The 25,768-nt window shown below is 57.1% G+C and overlaps 1 protein-coding gene across 1 annotated transcript in view; it reads left to right on the forward strand.

The window, feature by feature from the left end:
• Positions 1 to 19,251, forward strand: part of LOC144736594 (ATP-binding cassette sub-family A member 2-like) — a 59,853-nt gene extending 40,602 nt beyond the window's left edge. The window contains 24 exon segments of the mRNA XM_078619159.1: positions 162 to 202; positions 204 to 483; positions 1,312 to 1,527; positions 2,115 to 2,217; positions 3,455 to 3,906; positions 4,582 to 4,768; positions 6,055 to 6,160; positions 6,551 to 6,662; positions 6,907 to 6,967; positions 7,646 to 7,820; positions 8,231 to 8,346; positions 9,155 to 9,302; positions 10,249 to 10,372; positions 10,829 to 10,961; positions 11,396 to 11,516; positions 12,126 to 12,304; positions 12,859 to 13,000; positions 13,958 to 14,092; positions 14,815 to 14,918; positions 15,132 to 15,224; positions 15,366 to 15,468; positions 16,003 to 16,140; positions 16,361 to 16,729; positions 18,100 to 19,251. Of these exon segments, the coding sequence (XP_078475285.1) occupies positions 162 to 202; positions 204 to 483; positions 1,312 to 1,527; positions 2,115 to 2,217; positions 3,455 to 3,906; positions 4,582 to 4,768; positions 6,055 to 6,160; positions 6,551 to 6,662; positions 6,907 to 6,967; positions 7,646 to 7,820; positions 8,231 to 8,346; positions 9,155 to 9,302; positions 10,249 to 10,372; positions 10,829 to 10,961; positions 11,396 to 11,516; positions 12,126 to 12,304; positions 12,859 to 13,000; positions 13,958 to 14,092; positions 14,815 to 14,918; positions 15,132 to 15,224; positions 15,366 to 15,468; positions 16,003 to 16,140; positions 16,361 to 16,729; positions 18,100 to 18,135 (3,674 nt within the window). The 3' untranslated portion in view covers positions 18,136 to 19,251.
• The last annotated feature ends 6,517 nt before the right edge of the window (positions 19,252 to 25,768 follow it).

The following is a 25,768-nucleotide window of genomic DNA, read 5'->3' on the forward strand; positions in this document are numbered from 1 at the left end:
CTTGACAGACTGTTGGGTCACGGCGCTGTTAGCGAGCGCCACCACCATCACCGCCAGCCTCGGTGCGAGGCGGCCGCGTGCGGGGCCGCGGCGCTCGGCGTTTTGTGCCAGGCACCGCTCTCGGCGTTTTGTGCGAGGCACCGCTCTCGTCCCTGTCTCAGAAGAGGACGCGAGGAGCGGCGGCGACGACTCCGCCGCCACCCGCCGCCGGCAAGACCGGCGCTCGCTCCGCACGCTCGCCGGGCCGCGGCGCCCGCGGAGCTCGTCCCGCTGCGGGGATCGACGAGGAGGACGAGGAGGAGGAGGAGGACGACGAAGAGGATGTGGGCTCGGCGGGAGGGACGAGCGGCACGTCGCCCGGGTCGTCGTCGTCGGTGGGCTCGGTGCGCGGGGACGAGTTTAGCGCGTACACCGTGTCCGGCGAGTACGGCCCGCTGCTCGCCCGCGCCGAACAAGACGACGCCGACACCGCCAGCCTGCGCGGTGAGAGGGCCCCGGCTATTGTGGGGGGAGGGGGGGCGGCACGTGGGTGTGCCACAGTGACGAGATGTTCACTACCTCGCCTGGTATACAGGAGGTCGTGAGTTCGATCCCGACCCCGGACACCTGCTGTATATTTGTAGTTTGAATGTCTCTCTCACAACGTCACGCATTTTAGAGTATTTGGCTGCTGCTATAAATGTCCACGTGATGATGAGCCCATTTCGTTCAGCTATCATTTGTGTAGGTCTCTTTTGAAAAAGAGCTACATAGCTGAGTGGTGCCTTACCTGGTAAAGTTTAGTTTAGTATATGTACATCTAATCTATGGGGGAGTGGTAGTGTATCGGTTGGGGCGTGCTGCCGCTATGACGACCCGAGTTTGATTCCTGGTTCCCGGGCCTCCTCCCCTAGGTCGATTCGGCATCAAATGAGTACCTGGTGCAGTATGTAAACATCACCGCTCGGGAGACAAAGGTGGCCGGGCGTGGTGATGACCACCCACCTCCTCTTGAGCTGTGCCGGCCTTATTAAGGGCTACTCGCTACCAGCGCTTGTTCCAACAGTCTGCTAAAGCTGAAAGTGAGAGCTTTGTTTTCTCTTCGTTATGGGGAGTCGAGCAGCAGTCGCACACAGCGCACCGTTGTCCCGGAGCCTCGTCCGCACCTCTCGTAGGTCAGCTCAAAGTCAACAGTCTGTTAAAAGCTCCACAGGGATTGGGGTGGGGGGGGGCACTCTGCATTTGTACATCTAATATTTCACGTGCAGCCACCTAATTGTGTTGTGTAATTGCGCTAACCGTGTCCGTGCGCCGCCGCCGCCGTCGACCCAGAGCCGGAGCCGCGTGCCACGCCATCCCCGGAGCTCGACGGCCAGGGCAGCTACTCGCTGGACGAGTCGTGGCTGCGCCTGCGGCAGTTCCACGGCCTGCTGGTCAAGCGGCTGCATCACGCCAAGCGCAACACCAAGGGGCTCTTCTCCCAGATCCTGCTGCCCGCGTTCTTCGTCTGCGTCGCCATGACGGTGGCGCTGTCCGTACCCGAGATCAGTGCGTGGCCTCAACCCCCCCCAACCTCCGCTCGCCCCAACCTCCCCCCCCCCGCTCGCCCCAAACTCCCCCTGCTAGCCTCCCCTTAGTACCTGGTGTGATGTGTAAATATCGGCACTGGGGAGACAAGGCAGCCGGGCATGGTGGAATGACCACCCCCTTGTGTGCCGTGCCAGCCTTCATAGGTGCTTCTCGCTAGCAGCACTTGCCCCAAGAGTCTGCCAAGGCTACACGTGGAGATGGGTGGCCAGATGTTAACTACCTCACCTGGTACACAGGAGGTCATGCGTTTGATTTTGATCCTGACGCCTGTATAGTTGGAGTTTGCGTGTCTCTTTTGTCGTGCTCGTGGATTATTCTTTCGGTCCTCTGATTTTTCCCTCCACATTTAGAATCAATGTCACGCGTTTAGAGTATTGGCTGCTATACATTTCTACACGATGATGATGATAAGCCACTTCATTGAGCTATCATTTGTGGCCAGGTCGCTTCCGAAAAAGAGCTACACAGCTCAGTTAGGGGCCTATAATAGTTTCTAGGTTAATCTTGAACTCACCCATGCGCCGTCTCCACCCGTGTGACCCCAGGTGACCTTCCCCCGCTGGTGCTGACGCCGTCGCAGTACCACAACTACACGCAGCCACGGGGCAACTTTGTGCCCTTCGCCAACGAGGAGCGCAAGGAGTACCGGTGAGGGGGGAGGGGTGGGCGTGAGGGGGGAGGGGTGGGCGTGAGGGGGGAGGGGTGGGCGTGAGGGGAGGGGTGGGCGTGAGGGGAGGGTGGGCGTGAGGGGAGGGGTGGGCGTGAGGGGGGAGGGGTGGGCGGGGGGTGGTCTCAGTGGGGCTGGGCCGGTGACCCTGCCGACACGGCCATTGTGATTCCCAATGTGAGGAAGACTTCCGACCCCAGAGCTCAGTTTTCTCAATGCGTGGATCTCTTTCGTGAGAGAGAGCGACTCGGAGTCGTCCCCTCTTTCTCTCTCTGAGAGAGAGGGGACGACTCCGGGAGAGAGAGAGAGAAGGGACGACTCCGGGAGAGAGAGGGAGGGGACTACTCGGAGGCGCGAGGGGGAGGAACCACTAGATGAGTACAGAGGCAGCATCAGCAACAACTGCCCAAGCTTTGCGGTCCTCTATGTACACGGTGCTGTTAGTTTTCTCAATGCGTGGATCTCTTTCGTGAGAGAGAGCGACTCGGAGTCGTCCCCTCTTTCTCTCTCCGAGAGAGAGGGGACGACTCCGGGAGAGAAAGAGAGAAGGGACGACTCCGGGAGAGAGAGGGAGGGGACTACTCGGAGGCGCGAGGGGGAGGAACCACTAGATGAGTACAGAGGCAGCATCAGCAACAACTGCCCAAGCTTTGCGGTCCTCTATGTACACGGTGCTGTTATCGTCACACGTGTTGAGGTGTGGTTACTGACCGTGCTTGTGCACCACTGCTACCAGATACCGTGCGTTACAGAATCTTTCATCACGGGGCCGAGTGCATCCATCGTCAGAGATGGAATTCGTCAAAATTAAGCGCGGAAAATAATTTCATTTGAGGTGTCTATAGTTTTTTTTGTGTGTAGCCGTTGCTAACCAGGCTGAGTTAATCAACTCCCACTGCGCTTGAGAACCGGGTCTAACCACAGCTCGGTCTACGTGAGTCCATGGCGTCTGCTGTGTGATACTATGGGGGTTCCTATGTGAGGCTGTGGCTCTCATATGTGAGTCTGTGGAACATGCATGCGAGCCCGTGGGGTCTCTGTTCCTTGAGACCACCACACTTGAGAAACGCGGCTTTGATCATCGTGGTGGTTGGGCAGTTAAAGCCCGGATTGTAACCCAGGCTCGGTAATCTGACCCTCCGAGCCCACCATGCGGCCCTTTACGCAGCTCCCTCTTCAACTAAAATCTTGTTTTCCTCTCACGCCACGGCTGCCCAGCCTGGCCCACTCCCCCGACGCCCGCCCCCAGCAGCTGGTGTCCACCTTCCGCCTGCCCTCGGGGCTGGGCGCCACGTGCGTCCTCAAAAGCCCCGCCGGACCCGCGGCGCCGGCGGCGACGGCGGCGTCCGGCGCCAACGGCAGCAGTGCGGAGGCGGTGGAGGCGGCGGCGGTTCAGACGGCGAACCTGAGCGAGGCGGCGCGCTCGTTGGCGGCGCGCCGCTTCGAGTCCATGTGCCTCGACTCGTTCACGCAGGGCGTGCCGCTCTCCAACTTCGTGCCGCTGCCGGTGGCCGAGCCCAGCGCCGGTCCGTCGCTTCCTCCGTCGCCGCCGGCGCCATTTGGCGGGACCGCCACGGTCGCAGCTCCCGCGGCAACCGCGGCGGTGACCGATCGGGGGGCCGGAACGAGCGGCGTTGGACCTACCGGCACTACCGGCACCTCCTCGTCCGGTGAGAGCGATGGGGACGGTTGCGGCCAAGGGTGTTAATCGCTCACGGGAGGTTTTCAAGGTCGCTGGTAGAAGATTGTAAGGTGGCACGCGACTAGTAGGGCGGTCATTATGATGAGCCCCACGAGAGAGAGACACACACGCCCGTGTCGAGGGCTTGGACCCAGGAACTTGGTGAGCCCAGTTCTGAGCTCGGTGTTTCGGACACGGCCGTTGTGAGCGAGGCGCGAGTCTGTTTGTGTGACATCAACCAGGAAACCAACGGCCGACTCCCTGTTGACACAGCACTGCCCTCATCGCCTCCCCACGTGTGCGTGTGTGCGTGCGTGCGTGGCGGTGGGGAGCGGTCGTGTAGCAGTGGTTGACGCACTGCGCTACGAACCCGGCGACCCGATTCCCGCTTACGGACAACACCGCTGACAATTATTTGAACCGGTCCTGGGCCTCCCCTAGATCGACTTAGCCTCAAATGAGTGCCTGGTGCGGTGTGTAAACATCGCCACTGGGGAGACGAAGGCCGTCGGGCGTGGTGCTTGTCCACCCACCCCCTCGTGCGCCGTGCCGGCCTTTATAGGTGCTGCTCGCGAACGGCACTTGCCCCAACGGTCTGTTAAGGCCACACGGGGGATCTTCGTCTTTGCGGTGGTGTGGCCGCGTGCCGTTCGCCTCGCCGCAGGCTCTGCGGTGCACGAGGCGGTGCGCTGCGTGTGCGCCCCGCACGGGACTGGCTTCTACTGCCCGGCCGGCGCGGGCGGACACCCGCCCAGCACCACCGTGGTGACGGGAGACATCCTGCAGGACATGAGCGGGCGCAACGTGTCCGAGTACCTGTTGTTCACCTCCAACCAGTACCGCTTGCACAGGTGCTGCTTGCCGTCTCTGAGGGGGTCTCTGGGCATTGACAGACAGACAGGTCTATGATGGAGTGTCTAGACAGACAGACAGACAGGTCTATGATGGAGTGCCTAGACAGTCAGACAGACAGGTTTATGATGGAGTGTCTAGACAGACAGACAGGTCTATGATGGAGTGTCTAGACAGACAGACAGACAGGTCTATGATGGAGTGTCTAGACAGTCAGACAGACAGGTCTATGATGGAGTGTCTAGACAGTCAGACAGACAGGTCTATGATGGAGTGTCTAGACAGACAGACAGACAGGTTTATGATGGAGTGTCTAGACAGACAGACAGGTTTATGATGGAGTGTCTAGACAGACAGACAGGTTTATGATGGAGTGTCTAGACAGTCAGACAGACAGGTCTATGATGGAGTGTCTAGACAGTCAGACAGACAGGTCTATGATGGAGTGTCTAGACAGTCAGACAGACAGGTCTATGATGGAGTGTCTAGACAGACAGACAGACAGGTTTATGATGGAGTGTCTAGACAGACAGACAGGTTTATGATGGAGTGTCTAGACAGACAGACAGGTTTATGATGGAGTGTCTAGACAGTCAGACAGACAGGTCTATGATGGAGTGTCTAGACAGTCAGACAGACAGGTCTATGATGGAGTGTCTAGACAGACAGACAGACAGGTCTATGATGGAGTGTCTAGACAGTCAGACAGACAGGTCTATGATGGAGTGTCTAGACAGTCAGACAGACAGGTCTATGATGGAGTGTCTAGACAGACAGACAGACAGGTCTATGATGGAGTGTCTAGACAGACAGACAGGTCTATGATGGAGTGTCTAGACAGACAGACAGACAGGTCTATTTAACACTTAGGCTTTCGCGACCAATATTATTCATATTCACCATTCTGGCGAATTGCCCGATGATGCTGGATGCAATTACCAGCGAAACGTCGTACTCAAATATTGTAAATGTTGTGGTTTCACTTTTCAACACACCGGTGGGCTAAAGCAGTGAACTAGTTTGTCTTTTGTCAACGTGACACTTTTTTGCTGATTGGCCGTGTCGGGTGGTGGAGGGTTACGACACATTTATAAATAACGCGATCTAACCCAAAAACGTTGATTATGAGACAGGTTTCTGATGGGGTGTTTAGACAGTGACAGACAGACCAGTCTCTGATGCAATGCTGAGACGTACAGGGCAGTCTTTGGTGGAGTCTTCTAGACGGTCAGGAATCGATCATTGGCAGCTGCGATGGCTGCACTGATTGTTGGTGTCTCGTCAGGTATGGTGCCATTACCTTCGGAAACATCCGCAAGTCCATCCCACACTCCTTCGTAAACAAGGCCCCCGCCTCGATCCGCAAGATTGCCGTGCGACGGGCGGCACAGGTTCGCATTTCTGCTGCAGCAACATCAAACTTTAAACTTTATATAATCTATTTTTTATTTTATTGGTTAAAGCCCCCCACTGAGCTACGAAGCTCTATCTTTTCACAAGCAACCCGGCTATCACAAATGATAGCTCAACGAAGTCGCTTGTCATCATATGCAAACTTGTATCAACCAAACAATCTAAATGCACGTAGATTTTAAATGTGGAAGGAAAAGCCGGAGGACCCGGAGAAAAATCCATGCGACCACGGGCTCAAACCCATGACCTCCTGCATACCAGACGAGGGAGTTAACATCTCGCCACCACGGCCGTTCGCGACTGCGATCACCGTACGTTTCTCTTTGGCTGTGGCCTCCACCTGTGACCTCGTGTCCCTCCCCGTGTAGGTCTACTACAACCACAAGGGCTACCACAGCATGCCCACCTACTTGAACGTCATCAACAACGCCATCCTGCGCGCCAACCTGCCCAAGAGCAAGGGAAACCCTGCCGCTTACGGTGACCGTTTTAACGCCCGTTCAGCCTAGGGTCGAAAGTCGTGACATGCATCGCGTCTGTCCGTCTTTCGATAACGATGATTCTCGTAGAGATGTGTGTACGTGTGTACGTGTGTGTGTGCGTGTGTGTGTGTGTGTGTGTGCGTGTGTGTGTGTGTGTTCAACTTCTTTCGCACCACTGTACGTAGCCAGATGATCTGCAATGAGGTCACTGATGGGTGGCTCGTGCGGTTTCCCCGTTGCAGGAATAACGCTCATCAACCACCCCATGAACAAGACCAGCGCGAGCCTCTCCCTTGACTACCTGTGAGTCACACGGCCCTCCCTGCGGGATAAGAGTTGTCGGGGTGCCACGATGGCGAGATGCCATCTCCCTCTCCTGGTATGCAGGAGGTCGTGGGCTCAATCTCGTCGACCCTCGCACCTGCTGCATGTTTGGAGTTTGCGTGTCTCTCCCCGTGGTCGTGTGGATTTTTCTTTGAGTCCTCCGGTTTTTCTCTCCACCTTTTTAGAATCAACGTCACGCGTTTAGAGTATTTGGCTACTGCTATAAATTTCAACATGACAAGCCACTTCATCGAGCTATCGTTAGTGGCCAGGTCGCTTCTGGAAAGAGCGATATAGCACCGTGGGCCTTACCTGCCAAAATACTAAGTAAATAAATATACAGGCGTGGCTTGGGCTGGAGAAGAGATGGTTGATGCGGTACAGGAGGATGTGAAGCTGGTTTTACTTGCAGATGACTAGTACCAGCTGTTTCAAGAACGGCCTCCGTGGAGGAGGTTTGTGAAGGGCGCTACCAGGCAATGTGAGACGTGGCACACTTTGACATTACTGGGCAGTCGGAGGCAGCCACCCTCCAACAACAACGAGGGCAGGAGAGCGACGCTCGCAACAACGAGCGGGGTACCGGGTGGCAGTGGGGAGCACACGTGCTGTGGCAAACGGCGGCCGTTGTCGTTGTCGCTGCTGCTGTTGAGTCAGGCTGCAGGGCACGGACGTGGTGATCGCCATCTTCATCATCGTGGCCATGTCGTTCGTGCCGGCCAGTTTCGTGGTCTTCCTGGTAGCTGAGAAGTCCACGAAGGCCAAGCACCTGCAGTTCGTCAGCGGCTGCGACCCGGTCATCTACTGGCTTGCCAACTACGTGTGGGACATGGTCAGTGGCGTCTCGCATGCGGTGCGCATCTCGGAGTGACTCGCCGACTCGCTAATTGACTGACTGGGACGACTGATTAGCCGACCAACTTGCTGCCCGACTAAATTACCGACTCGCTCATTGACTGACCGGCTGACTGACTGATCAATCAACTTATTGCCTGACTAACTTACCAACTCGCTGATTGACTGACCGGCTGACTGACTGATCAATTAACTTATTGCCTGACTAACTTACCAACTCGCTGATAGACTGACCGGCTGACTGACTGATCAATGAACTTATTGCCTGACTAACTTACCAACTCGCTGATTGAGTGACCGACCAACTGACCAAGAAACGTCTTGCCTGACTAACTTACCGAATCGCCGATCGACCGAGCGTGTGGCCGTGTGCCGCTTGTGCTGCAGCTGAACTACCTGGTGCCCGCCACGTTCTGCATCATCATCCTGTTTGTGTTCGATCTGCCGGCCTACACCTCGCCCACCAACTTCCCAGCCGTTCTCGCCCTCTTCCTGCTCTACGGGTGAGGAAGCACTACGCCACTCCCCCCACTTCCCCCACCCCGGCCGTCTCCACACAGGCACAAGACGCGGCACGGCACGCACCATGAGACACGGAAGGACGCACGCCCATATCACAGCGCTGGGGAGAAACTAAAAAAGTGATTTAAGCAGTTTTTTTATTTTACCAAATAAGGCCTGCTGAGCTATATAGATAATTTTCAGAAGCGATCTGGCAAGGCCCCCCCACTGAGCTATGTAGCTCTCTTTTCAGAAGCGACCTGGCAATGACAAATGATAGCTCAACGAAGTGGCTCATCGTCATCATCACGTGGACATTTATAGCAGCCAAATGCTTTAAGCGCATGTTTCTAAATGTGGAGTGGAAAACCAGAGGACCCAGAGAAAAACCATGTGACCACAGTGAGAGAGACATGCAAAATCCAAATATACAGGCGTCAGTGTCGGGATCGATCCCATGACCTCCTGTATACCAGGCGAGGTAGTTAACATCTACAGACAAAGGCAGCCAGGAGTGGTGCTGGCCACACCACCCGCTCACGCGCCGTGCCGGCCTTCATAGGCGCTCACTAACAGCACTTGCCCCAACAGCTTTGAAGGCTACGGGGCGATGTTTGTCTTCGTGCGTGCGTGTGTGTGTATACGTACCTGGTGCGACCTTTAAGCATCAGCACTGGGGATACAAAGGCAGCTTGGCGTGGTGTTGGCCGCCACTCCCTCGTCTGCTGTGCTGCTCTGATGCTGTCTAACGGCACTTGCCCTGACGGTCTGTCAAGGCTACATGGGAGATCTTTGCGTGCGTGCACACAGCTGGTCCATCACCCCCATCATGTACCCGGCATCGTTCTGGTTCGACGTTCCCAGCACGGCCTACGTCTTCCTCATCGTCATCAATCTCTTCATCGGCATCACGGCCACCGTCGCCACCTTCATGCTGCAGCTCTTCGAGCACGACAAGGTGAGGGCGCCGCTGCCCCCCGCCGTTTCTCCCTCACCTCTGCTGCGCCTACTGTCCAAGGCTCGCCTACCCTGGCCATCCGCGCCATCCACTCCCTGCCCCTGTTGAAGCCCAGCATTGAGATTGTCGTCTTCTTCTGCTCTGCTGCCTATGATTGTGTGTGGAGGGGTGTAGAGAAAGACGAGAGGGGAGAGGCAGTAGATTGGCGTGGAGTGGAGTAGAGTGAGATGAGAGGGCGTAGAGGGGAAAAGAGTGAGATGAGAGGGGAGAGGCAGGAGAGTGCGTGGAGCGGAGTCGAATGAGATGAGAGGTCGTAGAGGGGAAAAGAGTGAGATGAGAGGGGAGAGAGGCAGGAGATTGGCGTGACGGAGAATAGAGTGAGATGAGAGGGGAAAGATGTACTGCCTTCTCCTGGCAGAACAAGGGTACAGCTCGTCCTCGACGCCTACCCACGGGAAGGGCTACATTTGTGCGGTGATCCACCAACCCTCGCTGCTGCCTCCACGGTGCAGCATTCCAGGCCACGCCGTGCTCGGCATCGTAGCCACCACCACCGCCTGTGTTCTGATGAACGGTCTCAAGTGTGCTGTTGCTGCTGCTGTTGTTTTGTCGTGAGCAGGATGGGGAGTGGGTGTGTCGCGGTGAGCACGCTGCGCTACGAACCCGGCGTCCCGAGTTCGATTTCCGTTCATGGCCAACACCAGTGACGATTATTTGAACCGGTCCTGGCCCAACCCCTAGGTCGACTCAGCCTCAAATGTGTACCTGGTGCTGTGTGTAACCATCGCCGCTGGGGAGACAAAGATGGCCGGGCATTGGGTTGGCCACCCACCCCCTCGTGTGCCGTGTGCCAGCCTTCATAGGTGCTGCTCGCTTTACAGCCCTTGACCCAAACAGTCTGTTACAGGCTACACGGGGGAAATCTTTGTCTTTTTGTCGTGAGCAGGACCTGAAGGCCGTGAACGAATACCTCAAGACCATCTTCCTCATCTTCCCCAACTACAACCTGGGCCACGGACTCATGGACCTGGCCTACAACGAGTACATCAACGAGTACTACATCAAGATCGGTGCGTGCGCCACCACTGCCGCCACACGGGGCTTCAACAATGGCCGGGGGGTGGGAGACGAGAAACCCTCACACCAACGCTCAAACCGAGATTTCACCGGTGCTGGCACGGTGACAACGGCCACTGTGAACCACTGATCGATACACCCAGACCCAAGTCTTGAACCCAAGAATCTCAGAGGTGTTGGCTCAGCGTCTCTGACCTGGCCATTATGACCCCCCCCCCTACCCCCTGTGAGAGAGAGAGAACGCCAGACCCAGGGCTCGGACCCAGATTTTCATTGGTGCCGGCTCAATGTTTCTGACCCTTGTGTGTGTGTGTGCGCGACCCCTGTGTGTGTGTGTGTGTGCGCGACCCCTGTGTGTGTGTGTGCGCGATCCCTGTGTCTGTGTGCGCGTGAGCCCTGTGTGTGTGTTTGTGTGCGTGACCCCTGTGTGTGTGTGTGTGTGCTCTCAGGTCAGGCCGACAAGGCCAAGTCCCCCTTCAAGTGGGACATCATCACCCGCAGCCTCGTCGCCATGGCGGTGGAGGGGGTCGTGGGCTTCTTCATCACCGTCATGTGCCAGTACAACTTCCTGCGCAAGCCCAGGTGAGGGGTCCGTCACGCACGTTACCCGGGCAACGGGGCTGCACGTTACCCCAGGTAACCTGGGTCGTGAAGCCCGCATGCCCAGCCACCACATGCCCAGCCACTGTTCGGCCGGACAGAATTTAGAAACATTCCAAATTTCGACGTGGCGAAAAGCCGCTTCGTTGAGCGATCATTTGTGGCCATGTCGCTTCTGAAAAAAAGCTACATTGCTCAGTGGGCCTTTAGATTATTTGAACCGGTCCTGGACCTCCCCTAGGTCGGCTCGGCCTCAAATTAGTACCCGGTACGACGTGTAAACATCGCCACTGGGGAGACGGCCCCCCGCCCCCTCGTGCGGCACGTCGGCTTTCACAGGCGCCGCAACTCCTCGCTGACGGCACTCGCACCAACGGCCTGTCAAAGGCGAATTGGGGGGGACCGTTGTCTTGCAGGCGCGTGCCCGTGAGCAGCCAGCCCGTGGAGCGGGAGGACGTGGACGTCTCCGCGGAGAGGAGGCGCGTGCTGAGGGGCGACGCCGACTGCGACGTCCTCAAGGTGGACAACCTCACCAAGGTAGCTCCTCTTCAACGCGCCCCCTCCTCTCCGTGCGCAACCTCCGGCCTCTCACCTCGTGTGCCCCCCCCCCCGCCCTGCCCCCCCCCCCCCGCCCTCTGACTGGCAGACCACAGAGCGTCGGCTTCGTCTGTCATGGCGTCTTGCCCCTAGCGAGCGGTGGTGTGACCGGTGGTTGGTTTGTGAAAACGTATTTCTTTAGAACTGCTTGTTGTTGTTTATTCGTTTTTTGTCTTTCCTCCGCACCTCGGATTTTAGCACGGTTGGCTACGTACGGTGCGAAAGAAGTTCTACATACATATACACACACACGTACTGCCCATAGACTAACAGCTCGTAGACTAACACTGTCCACAGACTAAACCCTGCACCTCTGATTAGCACGGTTGGCCTAGTACGGTGCGAAATAAGTTCAACATACACACATACGTACGTACCCCTGCCATTAAGGCAGCGACCCCTTCCAAGGGGAGGGGCGTCCTCGGGTGATGTAAGGAGGCGCTATCGAGATGCTCGTTGTTCATGCGGCGACTTTTTGTAAAATGGAAAATGCTGAGATTGCTGTTGTTGTTATCATCGTTGTTACGAATGCCGTGGACTCCCGTCCAGGTGTACCACTCGCGCAAGATGGGCCGCATCCTGGCCGTGGACCGGCTGTGCGTGGGCGTGCGGCCCGGCGAGTGCTTCGGCCTCCTGGGAGTGAACGGCGCCGGCAAAACGACCACGTTCAAGATGCTGACGGGAGACGCCAGCGTCACGGGGGGGGAAGCCTTCCTCAACGGCCACAGGTGGAGACCCTCCTCCACCGCATCGCCACGCCACACGATCAGATCTCTCCGCGAGCTACCAACCCCATCACAGCAGGCGCTAGAGGAGGCCTTCCTCTACGGCCATAGGTTGGCCCCTCCTCATCACCGCCTCCACCTCACCGCCCCACGCCCCACGATCAGATCTCTCCGTGAGCCATCAACTCCATCACAGCAGGAAGTTGGTTAGGAGTCCTTCTTCAATGGCCCTAGGTAGGCTCCTACTCCTCACCACCTCCACCACACTGCTGGTAATGCTGCTACTGCTCTGTTTGCAACGATGTGCATCTGCTGATGATCATAAAGATCTTGCTGCTATTGCTGATGATGACGATACTGCTGGTTAACATTGCTGCTGCTGATGCTGCTGCTGTGCCCTATGTTCTGCTGCTGCTGTTGCTGATAATGACGATACTGCTGGTTAACATTGCTGCTGCTGATGCTGCTGCTGTGCCCTATGTTCTGCTGCTGCTGCTGTTGCTGATAATGACGATACTGCTGGTTAACATTGCTGCTGCTGTGCCCTATGTTCCCAGCGTGCTGCGCGACCAGCACAAGGTGCAGCAGACCATTGGCTACTGCCCACAGTTCGACGCGCTCTTCGACGAGCTGACGGCGCGAGAGCACCTGGAGCTGTACACGCGCCTGCGCGGCATCCCCTGGAGGGACGAGAAGAGGGTGAGACTGCGGCATCGTCGTCGTTATTGTCAACGTCGTTATCATCGCCATCGTCAGCGTCATCATTGTCGTCAACGTCACCACCGTCATCGTCGTCATTACCGTCGTCATAGTCGTCAAAGTCACCGAGATACGACGCATGTTTGAACTGTGTCGACCATCATCAGGACAAGAGCCTGAAACAAATATAAAATATAAAAATGTGCCACACCTCTGATTAGCACAGTTACCTACGTATGGTGTCATGGAGGTGCTACATACAAACACAACCGCGAGAGCACCACGTGGACATTCTATTTGCTAGGCTGTGCTGGCTGGTGGAGGGCTTTGATGACACGAATTTTAGCCAGATCGTTAGGTAGTGGCCTAACCCAATAAACTATCGGAAATCAAATCCCCGTTTGTATTGTGTCAACAAATGTATAGAGACCCCGGCTATCTTGGGTGTGATGTGGGAGGCGCTATTGGAGGGTACGCTATGATCAGATTCCATCAACAGAAGTCGCGCGGAGAGTTTGTTGCAAAAACTTACTGTGTGGGTGGGACGATGTGCCGTGCCAGCCTTCACAGGTGCTACTCACTAACAGCACTTGCCCCAACAGTGTTAAGGCTGTGCGGGTGATCTTGTCTTTGTGTGTGTGTGCAGGTAGTGTAGCAGTTAGCGCGCCACGTTACAAACCCAGTGACCAGCGTTCGATTCCCGCTCACGGCCAACAACAGTGGCAAATATTCGAACCGGTCATGGGCCTCCCCTAGATCGGCTCGGCCTCAAATGACTACCTGGTGCGGTGTGTAAATATCGCCACAAGGGAAACAAAGGCGGCCGGGCGGGGTGCTGGCCACCCACCCCCTCGTGTGCCGTGCCGGCCTTCATAGGTGCTACTCGCTAACAGCACTTGCCCCTACAGTCCGTGAAGGCTACACGGCGGGTGTTTGTCTTTGTGTGTGCGAGTGCAGGTAGTGAACTGGGCCCTGCAGAAGCTGGGCTTGACGAGCTACGCAGACAAACCCGCCGGCACCTACAGCGGCGGCAACAAGCGCAAGCTGTCTACCGCCATCGCGCTCATCGGATACCCGCCACTCATCTTCCTGGTGCCACAGCACTGCCGCCACCGTCACCACCGTCACCGTCACCGCCACAGCCAATGTTACCACGACTACCACCACTACCACCACCATCATCATCATGACTGCCGCCCTCAACAGCATTGACAGCATTAACCTGGCTCGCACCCAGGATCTCAGCTGTATTGGCTCAGTGGGCCACCTCGGCCGAATCCGATTTTAAAAGGAAATAAATTAATAAAGCAAGCGCCGCGGCGGCGAGATGTTCACCACCTGGCCCGAGTGCACAGGATGTCGTGGGTTCAATTCCCTCCCACATGTAGAATCAACTTCATGCGTTCAGTGTGTTTGGCTGCTATAAATTTCCACACGACGATGGTAAGCCTGTTTAACACGGAGGCTTACTACGTGTTAAACTAGTTGGCTGTGTCGGGTGGTGGCGGGTTTAACGACACGTTTATATATTTACGCGATCTAACTCTAATGGATGACAAGCCATTTTAGTGGAGCTATCATGTGTCATGTGACCAGGTCGCTTCTGAAAAAGAGCTACATAGCTCAGCTGTGCCTTAGCTGGTAAAATACAAAATAGTAAAACAGTATATAGTGCTATCAGGTCCACTGACAGCTTCTGAAAACGATGACGTCTTTGCGGACGCAAACCACGAGGCACACGAGGGGGGAGCGACCCCCCCCCCCCTCCCGGCTGAGATGCTCGTGAGACGATCTCCCGTGCCGTCTCGCGGCAGGATGAGCCGACGACGGGCATGGACCCGAAGGCGCGGCGCTTTCTGTGGAACCTCATCCTGGACATCATCAAGACGGGCCGCTCCGTGGTGCTCACCTCCCACAGGTGCTCACCCCACCCCCCTGCCCTGTCTCCGTCTTGCGCGCAGCGGAATCGCTCCCTCATTTGCTCGCTCACTCACTCGCTCGCCCGCCCGCCCGCTCGCTCACTCGCCCACTCACTGTCTCTGCACAGCGCTGAGCTCAAATCCCCAGCTGAATTACTCACTCGCTTGATCGCTCTCGTCTCTCCCCTGCCACCCACCCCCCCTCCTCGCAGCATGGAGGAGTGCGAGGCCCTCTGCACCAGGCTGGCCATCATGGTGAACGGTCACTTCAAGTGTCTGGGCAGTATCCAGCACCTGAAGAACAGGTGGGCAGACCACCAAACCCTCCTCCCGGTTTTTAGCCAGGACACTGCGCGGCGGCGGATGACGATGACGGCAATGATGGCGATGATGGCGATGATGTTGTTGTGTGCCTTGTCTCCAACGCCCCCTCCCCCACGATGTAGGTTTGGCGACGGCTACATGATCACGATCCGCACGCGCTCCACGCTGCACGTCAAGGAGGTGCTGCGATTCTTCAGCCGCAGCTTCCCCGACGCCGTGCTCAAGGTGACGGCGACCTTCAGAGTCGAGCCGTAGACCCACATGGAGAAGCATAGACTCGCACGGAGACCCAATTGTTGGTCGCACCGGGTCCTCACTGGGTGGCGGCTGCTGCCTCCCCATGGCTCGGCTGCTTTCCAACATCTGATCTTCTATTCCCATGCATGTGTGGTGTGTGTGTGTGAGATACCCGCGCGTGTGCGGTGAGTGTGGTTGTGATGCCCGCGCATGTCCGGTGTGTATGTGAAATACCCGCGCGTGTGCGGTGTAGGTGAGTGTGTGTGTGTGATACCCGCACGTGTGCGGTGTGGGTGTGTGTGTGGTGTGTGTGAGATACCCGCGCATGTGCAATGTGTGTGTGCGGTGTGTGTGTGTGTGATACCCGCGCGTGTGCGGTGTGTGTGTGATACCCGTGTGTGTGCGGTGTGTGTGTGTGAGATACCCGTGCGTGTGTGGTGTGTGTGTGTGTGTGAGAGATATCCGTGTGTGTGGTGTGTGGTGTGTGTGTGTGTGTGTGATACCCATGCGGCGTGCGTGCAGGAGAGGCACCACACCAAGGTGCAGTACCAGCTCAAGTCGGAGACCCTGTCGCTCGCCGCGGTCTTCACCAAGATGGAGCAGGTGCTGGACGTGCTGGGCGTGGAGGACTACTCCGTCAGCCAGACCACGCTCGACAACGTGAGAGAGAGAGTGTGTGTGTGTGTGTGTCGCTCGCTCGCGGGGAGTGCACGACGGCCGTGTCGGAAACACTGAGGCCGTTTCGCTGAGATCCTGACAAAAGTCAGCGGAGGGCAGGGGAGCTTGGAATGTCACTGTGCGGTGCGGTCACGGTGCGGTCACGGTGCGGTCACGGTGCGGTCACGGTGCGGTCACGGTGCGGTGCGGTTGCGACCCGCAGGTGTTCGTGAACTTCGCCAAGAAGCAGAGCGACAATCTCGAGCAGCAGGAGAGCGGCTCGGGCCCCGTCGCTCCGGGCCGCGGCGCCGCAAGCTGCCTACCCTGCTGCCCCCCGTGCTGCCCCCCGTGCTGCCCCCCCTGCTGCCCACCGTTGTCGCCGGCCTGCCCGCCGCCGGCGCCGGCCTGGCTGTGCCGCGGCGCCGCCCGCTCGGCGGAGCTGCAGGCGCTCATCCGGGAAGCGCCACGGCGGAGGCGCGGCGATGACGACGAGGAGGAGGAGGAGGAGGAGAGGGCCGGGCCGTGCACCGGCGATGACGAGCAGCTGGTCAGCGGCGACGAGGACGGCCTCGTGAGCTTCGAGGAGGACAGGGTGAGCGTGGGATACATTCAGCTGTGTAGCGACCAGAGGTCTGCTTATTATCATTCTTACTTCTACTTTACCAACGCTTTCCCGCTGAGGTTGACAGCCTTCATGAATCGGAATCTGTATGTAGACTGTAGGAGGAATCTGGACGTCCAGCAACGGGCGGGTTGGCAAGTTACCACCGCGTTCATCCCATCGGTTCTGTTCGTTCGTTTGTCCGCCCGTCCCGTGCGTAGCATGGGGGTCGCGGTACCTCCCGTAGACTTGATCCGACTCTAGTGAGACTCGCGTGTAAAGTGGTGCTGTGCTGTTAGGGACTCACCGTGGAGAAAACCGGACTCGCTGCCCGCAAGGGGTTAATGATAATGTCCAAACCAGAGCTCATTATATCATGGGACCTCCTTTGCCAGCACCAAAATATGAGAATAGGTTTTTTCCCCTTTTTTTCAGGCAACAAAGGAGGTCCTATGATGTAGATGCTCACCCCGAGCTCGCATTATTCTGATAGTGGATTGTCTTTGTGCTGTACGCCTTTTGGTGTCCTACCACCGTTTGAGACGAGGTTCAAAAGAAAGCTGTCTCTGGTGTGGACCAATCAGTTTCAAAGACAATGCAGATATCAGTTTTTTTTTTTTGCATTCTGACCACAAACATTGTGGTTCATGCAGACATGATTCTTTGTAAAAGGTGTTTTTTTGTTGCCAGAAAAAAGGGGAAAAAATTATATTCTCGGAGCTCATTATATTAACATTCTCAAAAAAAGATGCAAATGCATGTTGGCCTGATAGCCACCCACCAGCTTCCGTACCACTTGTTAACGAACTAAACTATTTTAAATTTTACAAAGTGAGGCCCACTGAGCTATGTAGATATTTTTCTGAAGCGATCTGGCCAAGAATGATAACTCAACGAAGTGGCTTATAACGTGGAAATTTATAGCAGCAGCCAAATACTCTAAACGTCGATTCTAAATGTGGAGGGAAAAAACAGAGGACCTGGAGAAAAATCTACGGGGACCACATGCAAGCTCCACATATACAGCAGCAGGCGTCCGGGTCGGGATCGGGCCCATGACCTCCTGCATACCAGGCGAGGTAGTTAACATCTTCTAGCCACCGTGGAAAGATGTTCTCACCCTGGAGAAAATCGGACACATTTGACCACGAGGGGTGATTGCCCACAAACCAGTGCTCGTGCTAACATCCGCAACAAAAATATGCAACTGGACGTTGCCCTGACCAGCCACTCGCCAGACTCCGTACCGCCAGTTAAGCGCACAAGCGAGGGACCATCGCACGTCGGGAGCCTCAAGAGGACCTTCCCTCCTCATTCTCCCGCTGGCTCCTCCCCCCTAACCCCCCTCCGTCTCGCCGTAGGCTCAGCTCGCGTTCAACACGGACACCATCTGCTGAGGCCGACAGCCTCCGCACATCCCTCGCTGCCCTCCCTCGCCCGTCCCTTCCCCTCCCCCGGCGGTGCCGAGTCGGCGGGGGGGGAGGGGGGGTGGGCTCGCGAGTGCCGGCACGTCGAAGGCGCTAGTGCCTGGAATCTCGCGCCACGCCGCCGGTGGAAAGGCGCTCCTTTCCTCGCCCCTCGACTGCCGGAGGAGGAGGGGAGCGCTCGGGAGCCGAACCCCCAGTTCCCCCCCGCCACTTCCCCAGCTCGCCAGGAGAATGGTGGTAACGGCAGAATGTGGCTGAATCTCCATGTGTCCCATCTCTAACGGGTGTGTTCCCCCACCCCTCGCACGCACGGGGTCTGTGTGGGTTTTTTTGTCCGACCGCCTTCGTGCATAGAGGACGGCAGAGCCTTGGCAATCGTCGGTAGTACCGGCTCGGCGCCGCGGCCGCTTTCCACCATTCCCACTCCTCGTCTGCGTTGACTCCTCCCGGCCGGCATGCAGGCGGTACCCACGCTTTACCCCACCGTGCACGACCTGCCGCTCCACTATCCGCGAAGCCTCCGCTGGGTGGTCCGAGGTAGTTGGGAGGGCACGGGGCGGGGGGGTCGGGGTTTAAGGAATGTGCGCCGTTGTTGTCTGCCGCCGGCGCTTGGGGGATTGTATCGAAGCGGGTCGCCTCTGAAATGCCGACTTCACTGCGCTGACCGGTACCCGTCCGTGTATCCAATCGAGCGGCCACTGGGGTGTTGTGTGTGTCCAGTCGCCCGCAACGCGTGCAGGCAGGGCTGAGAGATGACCCCAACGCGTTCGTATGGTGGGTGGCAGCGCTGCTCAACTCTTTAAACGCATTTGGTGGGATAGGCTCGCACGTGGGCCGTGAGCCGTGAGCTTGCAAGGCGCTGCGCGTGGTGCATGCCGTTCGACCAGCCGTGACCCCGACCCAGAGAAATGCAGCGTGTCCTCAAAACCGGAGTAATTTAGTGGGGTGGGTGGACGTGGGTTGCCCCCTTTATATAAATTTTTGTTCCCCTACAAACTCCCGTTATTTTCATGAACACCAAATTCTGCCTCATTTTACAGCTCGTACTGTTCTTTACATTGCTCTGAATGTATACCGTAAAAGCAATCGCTGTGTGTGTATGTATATGTGTGTGTGTGTGACGAGCAACACGTAGCACACCTTAAAAATGCGGCGCTCGAAACCCACTGGGAAAATCCCGCGCCAATTCTGGACCGTCCGCAGCCATCGGCAAAGCGTCCGCGAGGGAGCTTGGGGCCCTGTCGGCGCGCGGGCCACCCCCGCCGGCACCGGGGGTCATCCCCGCCGGCGCCCAAAGGCCGCCGGCACCTCGGGGCCGCGCTCCCTCCAGCGCAGCGGCGTGCGGAGGGGACGCGGCCCTTGTGGGCTTAGGCGCTTTGCGCCTTCTACGCTTGGTTGCTGCAGAGACACCCTGCAGTGTGCGGGGGACCCGTGCGGGGGACGCCGTGGTTTAGCCGGGCGGCGGTGGGGGGGGTGGCGGCGGCGGCCATTAGGCCGCAAGCGGTGTGCGCCGCACTGTCTGATCCAGAGATGTGGAGGCAGCGGGGGGGGGGCTGGTGGTGGATCACCGGGCACAGGTGGCTGTGTGAAACTCCCTTCCCCTTGGGCGTCAAGCAGGAGTCGTCACCTGGCTCTGCCTGGAGGTGGCGGTTCAGCAACGATGTGCGCTCAACCCCGTTCTGTCTGCATGGGGTCGAGTGTTTACCCCCTCACACGCGCGGGTCTTTTTTCCGGGTGCTCTGGTTTCCTCCCACGCGTATAAACACTCCATCAATTGGCCGATAACACCGCATATACAAGGCCGCAGAGCTTGGGCAATTGTTGGCGCCGGCTTGTTGTGCGTCTGCTGCCTTGTCTGTGGTTCGGCCTCGCACCTCCGAGTCGTCCTCTCGACGAGAGCGAGCGGTTGCCGTGTGGCGGTGGCGCATTGCTGCAACATGACGTCATGATCACTGCGGTTTATCCACTCCCGTCTTGTCCGAGGGCACGCAGTATCCCGCTGCTAACATACAGGGCCCAGCCTGACCCTGAGTGAACCCCCAGTATGTTGAGAGGCAGGCGTGTTCTCTTGAGAGGGCCGAGCCCATCCTGGGATGCCGAGTGTTCGCAGCCGATGGGCTGGCCGTGTATCCGGGAATCCAGGTCGCCGTGACCGAGCACACGGCATGACTCTGTGAACGGATGATGACGTGGAATGACTTGCATGGCTTTGCGCTCTACTGCACGTTGCGGGGAATGCAAGCAAAGGTGGCGGGGACCGTTTGGTGGAGCCCTTCATGTAATGGGACGGTGGCGCTGTACGTGTGGCCTGTGATTAATAGGGCACAAGGTAGGGTCACGCGGCATGGGTGAAAGGTCACAAGGTGGAGTCACGTGGCATGGGTGACGTCATGCGGCATGGGTGACGTCACGCAGCATGGGTGAGGTCACAAAGTGGAGGTCACGCGGCATGGGTGACGTCACTGTTGGCACGAAGACGCTGCACGTTGTGGTAGGCGATGCGTACAACCCCTTGTGCATTTGTAAAAAGAATAACTCGGCGTCGTGAGTTCAAGAATCGATCGTCTCCGTGCAGCATGGCGTACAGCAAGCGGTTGATGGTGGAGTAACGGCTTGTGTCAGGCCTGCTAACTCGGCAACAACAACCCACTCCACAATACGATAGACCTCGACAGCCGTCCTTGCTGGGGGGGAGGTGGGGGGGGGAGCATGTCGAGGTGAATCGCGTGACTAGCCGCGTGACTAGCCGCGTGACTAGCCGCGTGACTAGCCGCGTGACTAGCCGCGTGACTAGCCGCGTGACTAGCCGCGTGACTAGCCGCGTGACTAGCCGCGTGACTAGCCGCGTGACTAGCCGCGTGACTAGCCGCGTGACTAGCCGCGTGACTAGCCGCGTGACTAGCCGCGTGACTAGCCGCGTGACTAGCCGCGTGACTAGCCGCGTGACTAGCCGCGTGACTAGCCGCGTGACTAGCCGCGTGACTAGCCGCGTGACTAGCCGCGTGACTAGCCGCGTGACTAGCCGCGTGACTAGCCGCGTGACTAGCCGCGTGACTAGCCGCGTGACTAGCCGCGTGACTAGCCGCGTGACTAGCCGCGTGACTAGCCGCGTGACTAGCCGCGTGACTAGCCGCGTGACTAGCCGCGTGACTAGCCGCGTGACTAGCCGCGTGACTAGCCGCGTGACTAGCCGCGTGACTAGCCGCGTGACTAGCCGCGTGACTAGCCGCGTGACTAGCCGCGTGACTAGCCGCGTGACTAGCCGCGTGGCGGTGCTGCACGTGGCTGCAGCTGTAATCCAGCACGGCAGAGTGCGGCGGCAGCAGCAGCGAGGGGTGGCGGCTCGAGGCCACGTGCACGTGGCCTCGAGCCGCCACCTCCGCCCCGACACTGAGGAGTGGTTCTCCAGCTCTCTCGACGTGCGAGCAACGGGTGGGCACGGGGACCGATCCTTGCGCTCGCCACCGCGCCTCTGGCAGTGTGGGGGGGGGGGGGGAATCACTCTAGCGGCTCTGCTGCAGCCTTGCAGCTGCCGTGCTGCAAGGCTGCGGCTGCCGTGCTGCAGCCGCATGCTGCAGGCTGCAAGGCTGCGGCTGCAGGCTGCAAGGCTGCGGCTGCCGTGCTGCAGCCGCATGCTGCAGGCTGCAAGGCTGCGGCTGCAGGCTGCAAGGCTGCGGCTGCCGCGCTGCAAGGCTGCAGCTGCCGCGCTGCAAGGCTGCAGCTGCCGTGCTGCAAGGCTGCGGCGGCTGTACCGCTCGGGGTGGGTAGGGGGGGGGGAGATCCCCACGCAGATTGCTATTCTGCCGGTGTCTTTCGGGCATCGATTCGTCCATTCATTCATTTGTCCATTGCTTTGCTTCGCAAGCGATTGTGCGGGCTGGGTGGGTATTGGGTGGGGGGGTCTGTACCATTTGGACTGCCTGCTGCTGTGATTGTGACTAGGGGGTGGGGGGGTGCCCTGCCCCCCACCGCCTCCGCCGTGTCCGATCTGGAACGGTTCTCGTCTGTGTCTTGGCGGCACGTTGTGGGTTTTTTCCGAAGTCTGCGACTCGTCGCTTTGGGACGCTGCCGCCGCCGCTGCTGCTGTACCAGTGAAGTCCTTGCGCGTGCACGCGTGCGTGGATTTTATGAATAAAAAAAATCAACTCGACTGGGGAATGGTCTCTCTCTCTCTCGTCTTTACATTTGTGTGCCTCGTGTTAGTCGGGGTTAGCACGGTGGGCTACGTGCGGTGAGAAATATGTTCATACGTACACACTGCACCATAGACTCAACACTGCCCACAGACTCAACACTGCCCACAGACTCAACACTGCCCACAGACTCAACACTGCCCATAGACTCAACACTGCCCATAGGCTCAACATTGCCCATAGACTAAACATGCCCACAGACTCAACACTGCCCACAGACTCAACACTGCCCACAGACTCAACACTGCCCATAGACTCAACACTGCCCACAGACTCAACACTGCCCATAGACTAACACTGTGTAGTGTAGTGTATAGTAGTGTATAGTGTAGTGTATAGTAGTGTATAGTGTAGTGTATAGTGTCGTAAACTAGTACAGCACTAGTGTATAGTATAGTTGTGTAGTGTATTGTGTATAGTAGTGTAGTGTATAGTGAAGTAAACTAGTACAGCATTAACCGTTGTGTTGGAGAACCAAGCCTCAACATTTACAATCTGAGTACGACGTTTCGCCAGTAATTACAACTAGCTTCATCAGGCGACAGCCAGATTTGTGGAGAAGTCCACCTCTTTCTTTCCTTATATCGAGGCGTAGATGTGGTGACCGCGCTTCTGCGCTCTTGAGTCGACGTACACGATGCATGCGCATTATGCGGGCCCATCGATCGTGTCCTTCCTGTCCACTGTGTGTAGTAAAATAGCCGTGCCAACGGTAACCTCTATTGAAGTATTGGGGGCTGTATAGGAATGCATTTAAACATCGCATTGTTTGATGCTTGATTAGGGGGGAGATGTCTAACAGATGATTCCATTTCCGCAATTATCTCATCGACAGGGATTTGTACGTGGGGGCAACTGCAAAGTTAAGGCCTTGAGACATGACTGAACCACATCGCTGGATAAGTAAATGTTAGTCCTGTTGACAACCGTTTGTTTATAAAATGTTCATTTTTAGTTGAGAGTTGTTCGTTAGTCTAGCAAATTTGTTCATTTCGGTCGTGTTAGTTTTGTTAAATACATTATCAGCTGATTGCTGTGTAATTGTGTCGATTATATTGCAGAGACACTGTTACTAATGTTTACGTGTAAGGACATTGGTGCTTTATAAATGTGACTTAGTTAACTTCTAGTGCGCTCTATTCTCTCTGTTTTAGCAACAATTCACGAGCTTTATGTAGTATTCGATTAGCTTTACGTGACCTAATGTGATGAGTTACTTTAACTGCGTGGCATTTACTTTGAATCTCTGCATCTTTTGAGGAGCGCCAGGTGAGGTTTACGTGACAACCCTTACGAGTTGGCTGTGTCGGGTGGTGGAGGGTTAAACGACACGCGTATATTTACGCGATCTAACCTCACATATTTGGGTGATATTTGTCGCGAAAGCCGCCAACCACGTGTTAAACTGCGACCACGTGTTACACTGCGACCACGTGTTACACTGCAGCAGTCACTAGTGGTGTGAAGGCGGAGAGAAGGGGGGGGTGGGGGGTCACGTGACGCACGCGGGCTGCCCGTTTTTGAGTTGACGGTTGTGGAGTCGGGTCACGTGACGAGGGGTCAATTAGAGCCTGGGTCAGAGCAGCGGGCCCGCGTGCTCCGTAGTGGCCATATACAGTATGCACGGTTAGAGGGTTAGTGGTTAGGGGTTATAGTTTAAGGGTTAGCCGTTAGTGGTTAGGGAGTTAGCGGTTAGAGTTTAAGGGTTAGCGGTTAGGGGTTAGGGGGTTAGCGTTAGAGGGTTGAGGGTTCAGGGTGCGGGTTAGAGGGTTAGGGTTTAGAGTTCGGGGGTTAGGGTTAGAGGGTTTAGGGATAGGGTTATGCGATTGGTATTAATGGTTAGAGGGTTAGGGATGTATTGGGGTTAGGGGTTGTCCCACTTACAATCCCTCCCAGGGGTCCCACTTACAATCCCTCCCGGAGCTCCCACTTACAATCCCTCCCAGGGGTCCCACTTACAATCCCTCCCGGAGATCCCACTTACAGTCCCTCCCAGAGCTCCCACTTACAATCCCTCCCGGAGCTCCCACTTACAATCCCTCCCAGGATTCCCACTTACAATCCCTCCCAGAGCTCCCACTTACAATCCCTCCCAGGATTCCCACTTACAATCCCTCCCGGAGCTCCCACTTACAATCCCTCCCGGAGCTCCCACTTACAATCCCTCCCAGAGCTCCCACTTACAATCCCTCCCAGGATTCCCACTTACAATCCCTCCCAGGGGTCCCACTTACAATCTCTCCCGGAGCTCCCACTTACAATCCTTCCCAGAGCTCCCACTTACAATCCCTCCAGGAGCTCCCACTTACAATCCCTCCCAGAGCTCCCACTTACAATCCCTCCCAGGGGTCCCACTTACAATCCCTCCCGGAGCTCCCACTTACAATCCCTCCCAGAGCTCCCACTTACAATCCCTCCCGGAGCTCCCACTTACAATCCCTCCCAGGATTCCCACTTACAATCCCTCCCAGGATTCCCACTTACAATCCCTCCCAGGATTCCCACTTACAATCCCTCCCGGAGCTCCCACTTACAATCCCTCCCAGGATTCCCACTTACAATCCCTCCCAGAGCTCCCACTTACAATCCCTCCCAGGGGTCCCACTTACAATCCCTCCCGGAGCTCCCACTTACAATCCCTCCCGGAGCTCCCACTTACAATCCCTCCCAGGATTCCCACTTACAATCCCTCCCAGGATTCCCACTTACAATCCCTCCCGGAGCTCCCACTTACAATCCTTCCCAGAGCTCCCACTTACAATCCCTCCCAGGGCTCCCACTTACAATCCCTCCCAGGATTCCCACTTACAATCCCTCCCAGGATTCCCACTTACAATCCCTCCCGGAGCTCCCACTTACAATCCCTCCCAGGGGTCCCACTTACAATCCCTCCCGGAGCTCCCACTTACAATCCCTCCCAGAGCTCCCACTTAAATCCCTCCCAGGATTCCCACTTACAATCCCTCCCAGGATTCCCACTTACAATCCTTCCCGGAGCTCCCACTTACAATCCCTCCCAGGGGTCCCACTTACAATCCCTCCCGGAGCTCCCACTTACAATCCCTCCCAGAGCTCCCACTTACAATCCCTCCCGGAGCTCCCACTTACAATCCTTCCCAGGATTCCCACTTACAATCCCTCCCAGAGCTCCCACTTACAATCCCTCCCAGGATTCCCACTTACAATCCGTCCCGGAGCTCCCACTTACAATCCCTCCCAGAGCTCCCACTTACAATCCCTCCCAGGGATCCCACTTACAATCCCTCCCGGAGCTCCCACTTACAATCCCTCCCAGAGCTCCCACTTACAATCCCTCCCAGAGCTCCCACTTACAATCCCTCCCAGGGGTCCCACTTACAATCCCTCCCGGAGCTCCCACTTACAATCCCTCCTGGAGCTCCCACTTACAA

Source organism: Lampetra planeri, chromosome 61 (genome assembly GCF_965212315.1).
Source record: "Lampetra planeri chromosome 61, kcLamPlan1.2.h2, whole genome shotgun sequence".
Classification (NCBI taxonomy): domain Eukaryota; kingdom Metazoa; phylum Chordata; class Hyperoartia; order Petromyzontiformes; family Petromyzontidae; genus Lampetra; species Lampetra planeri.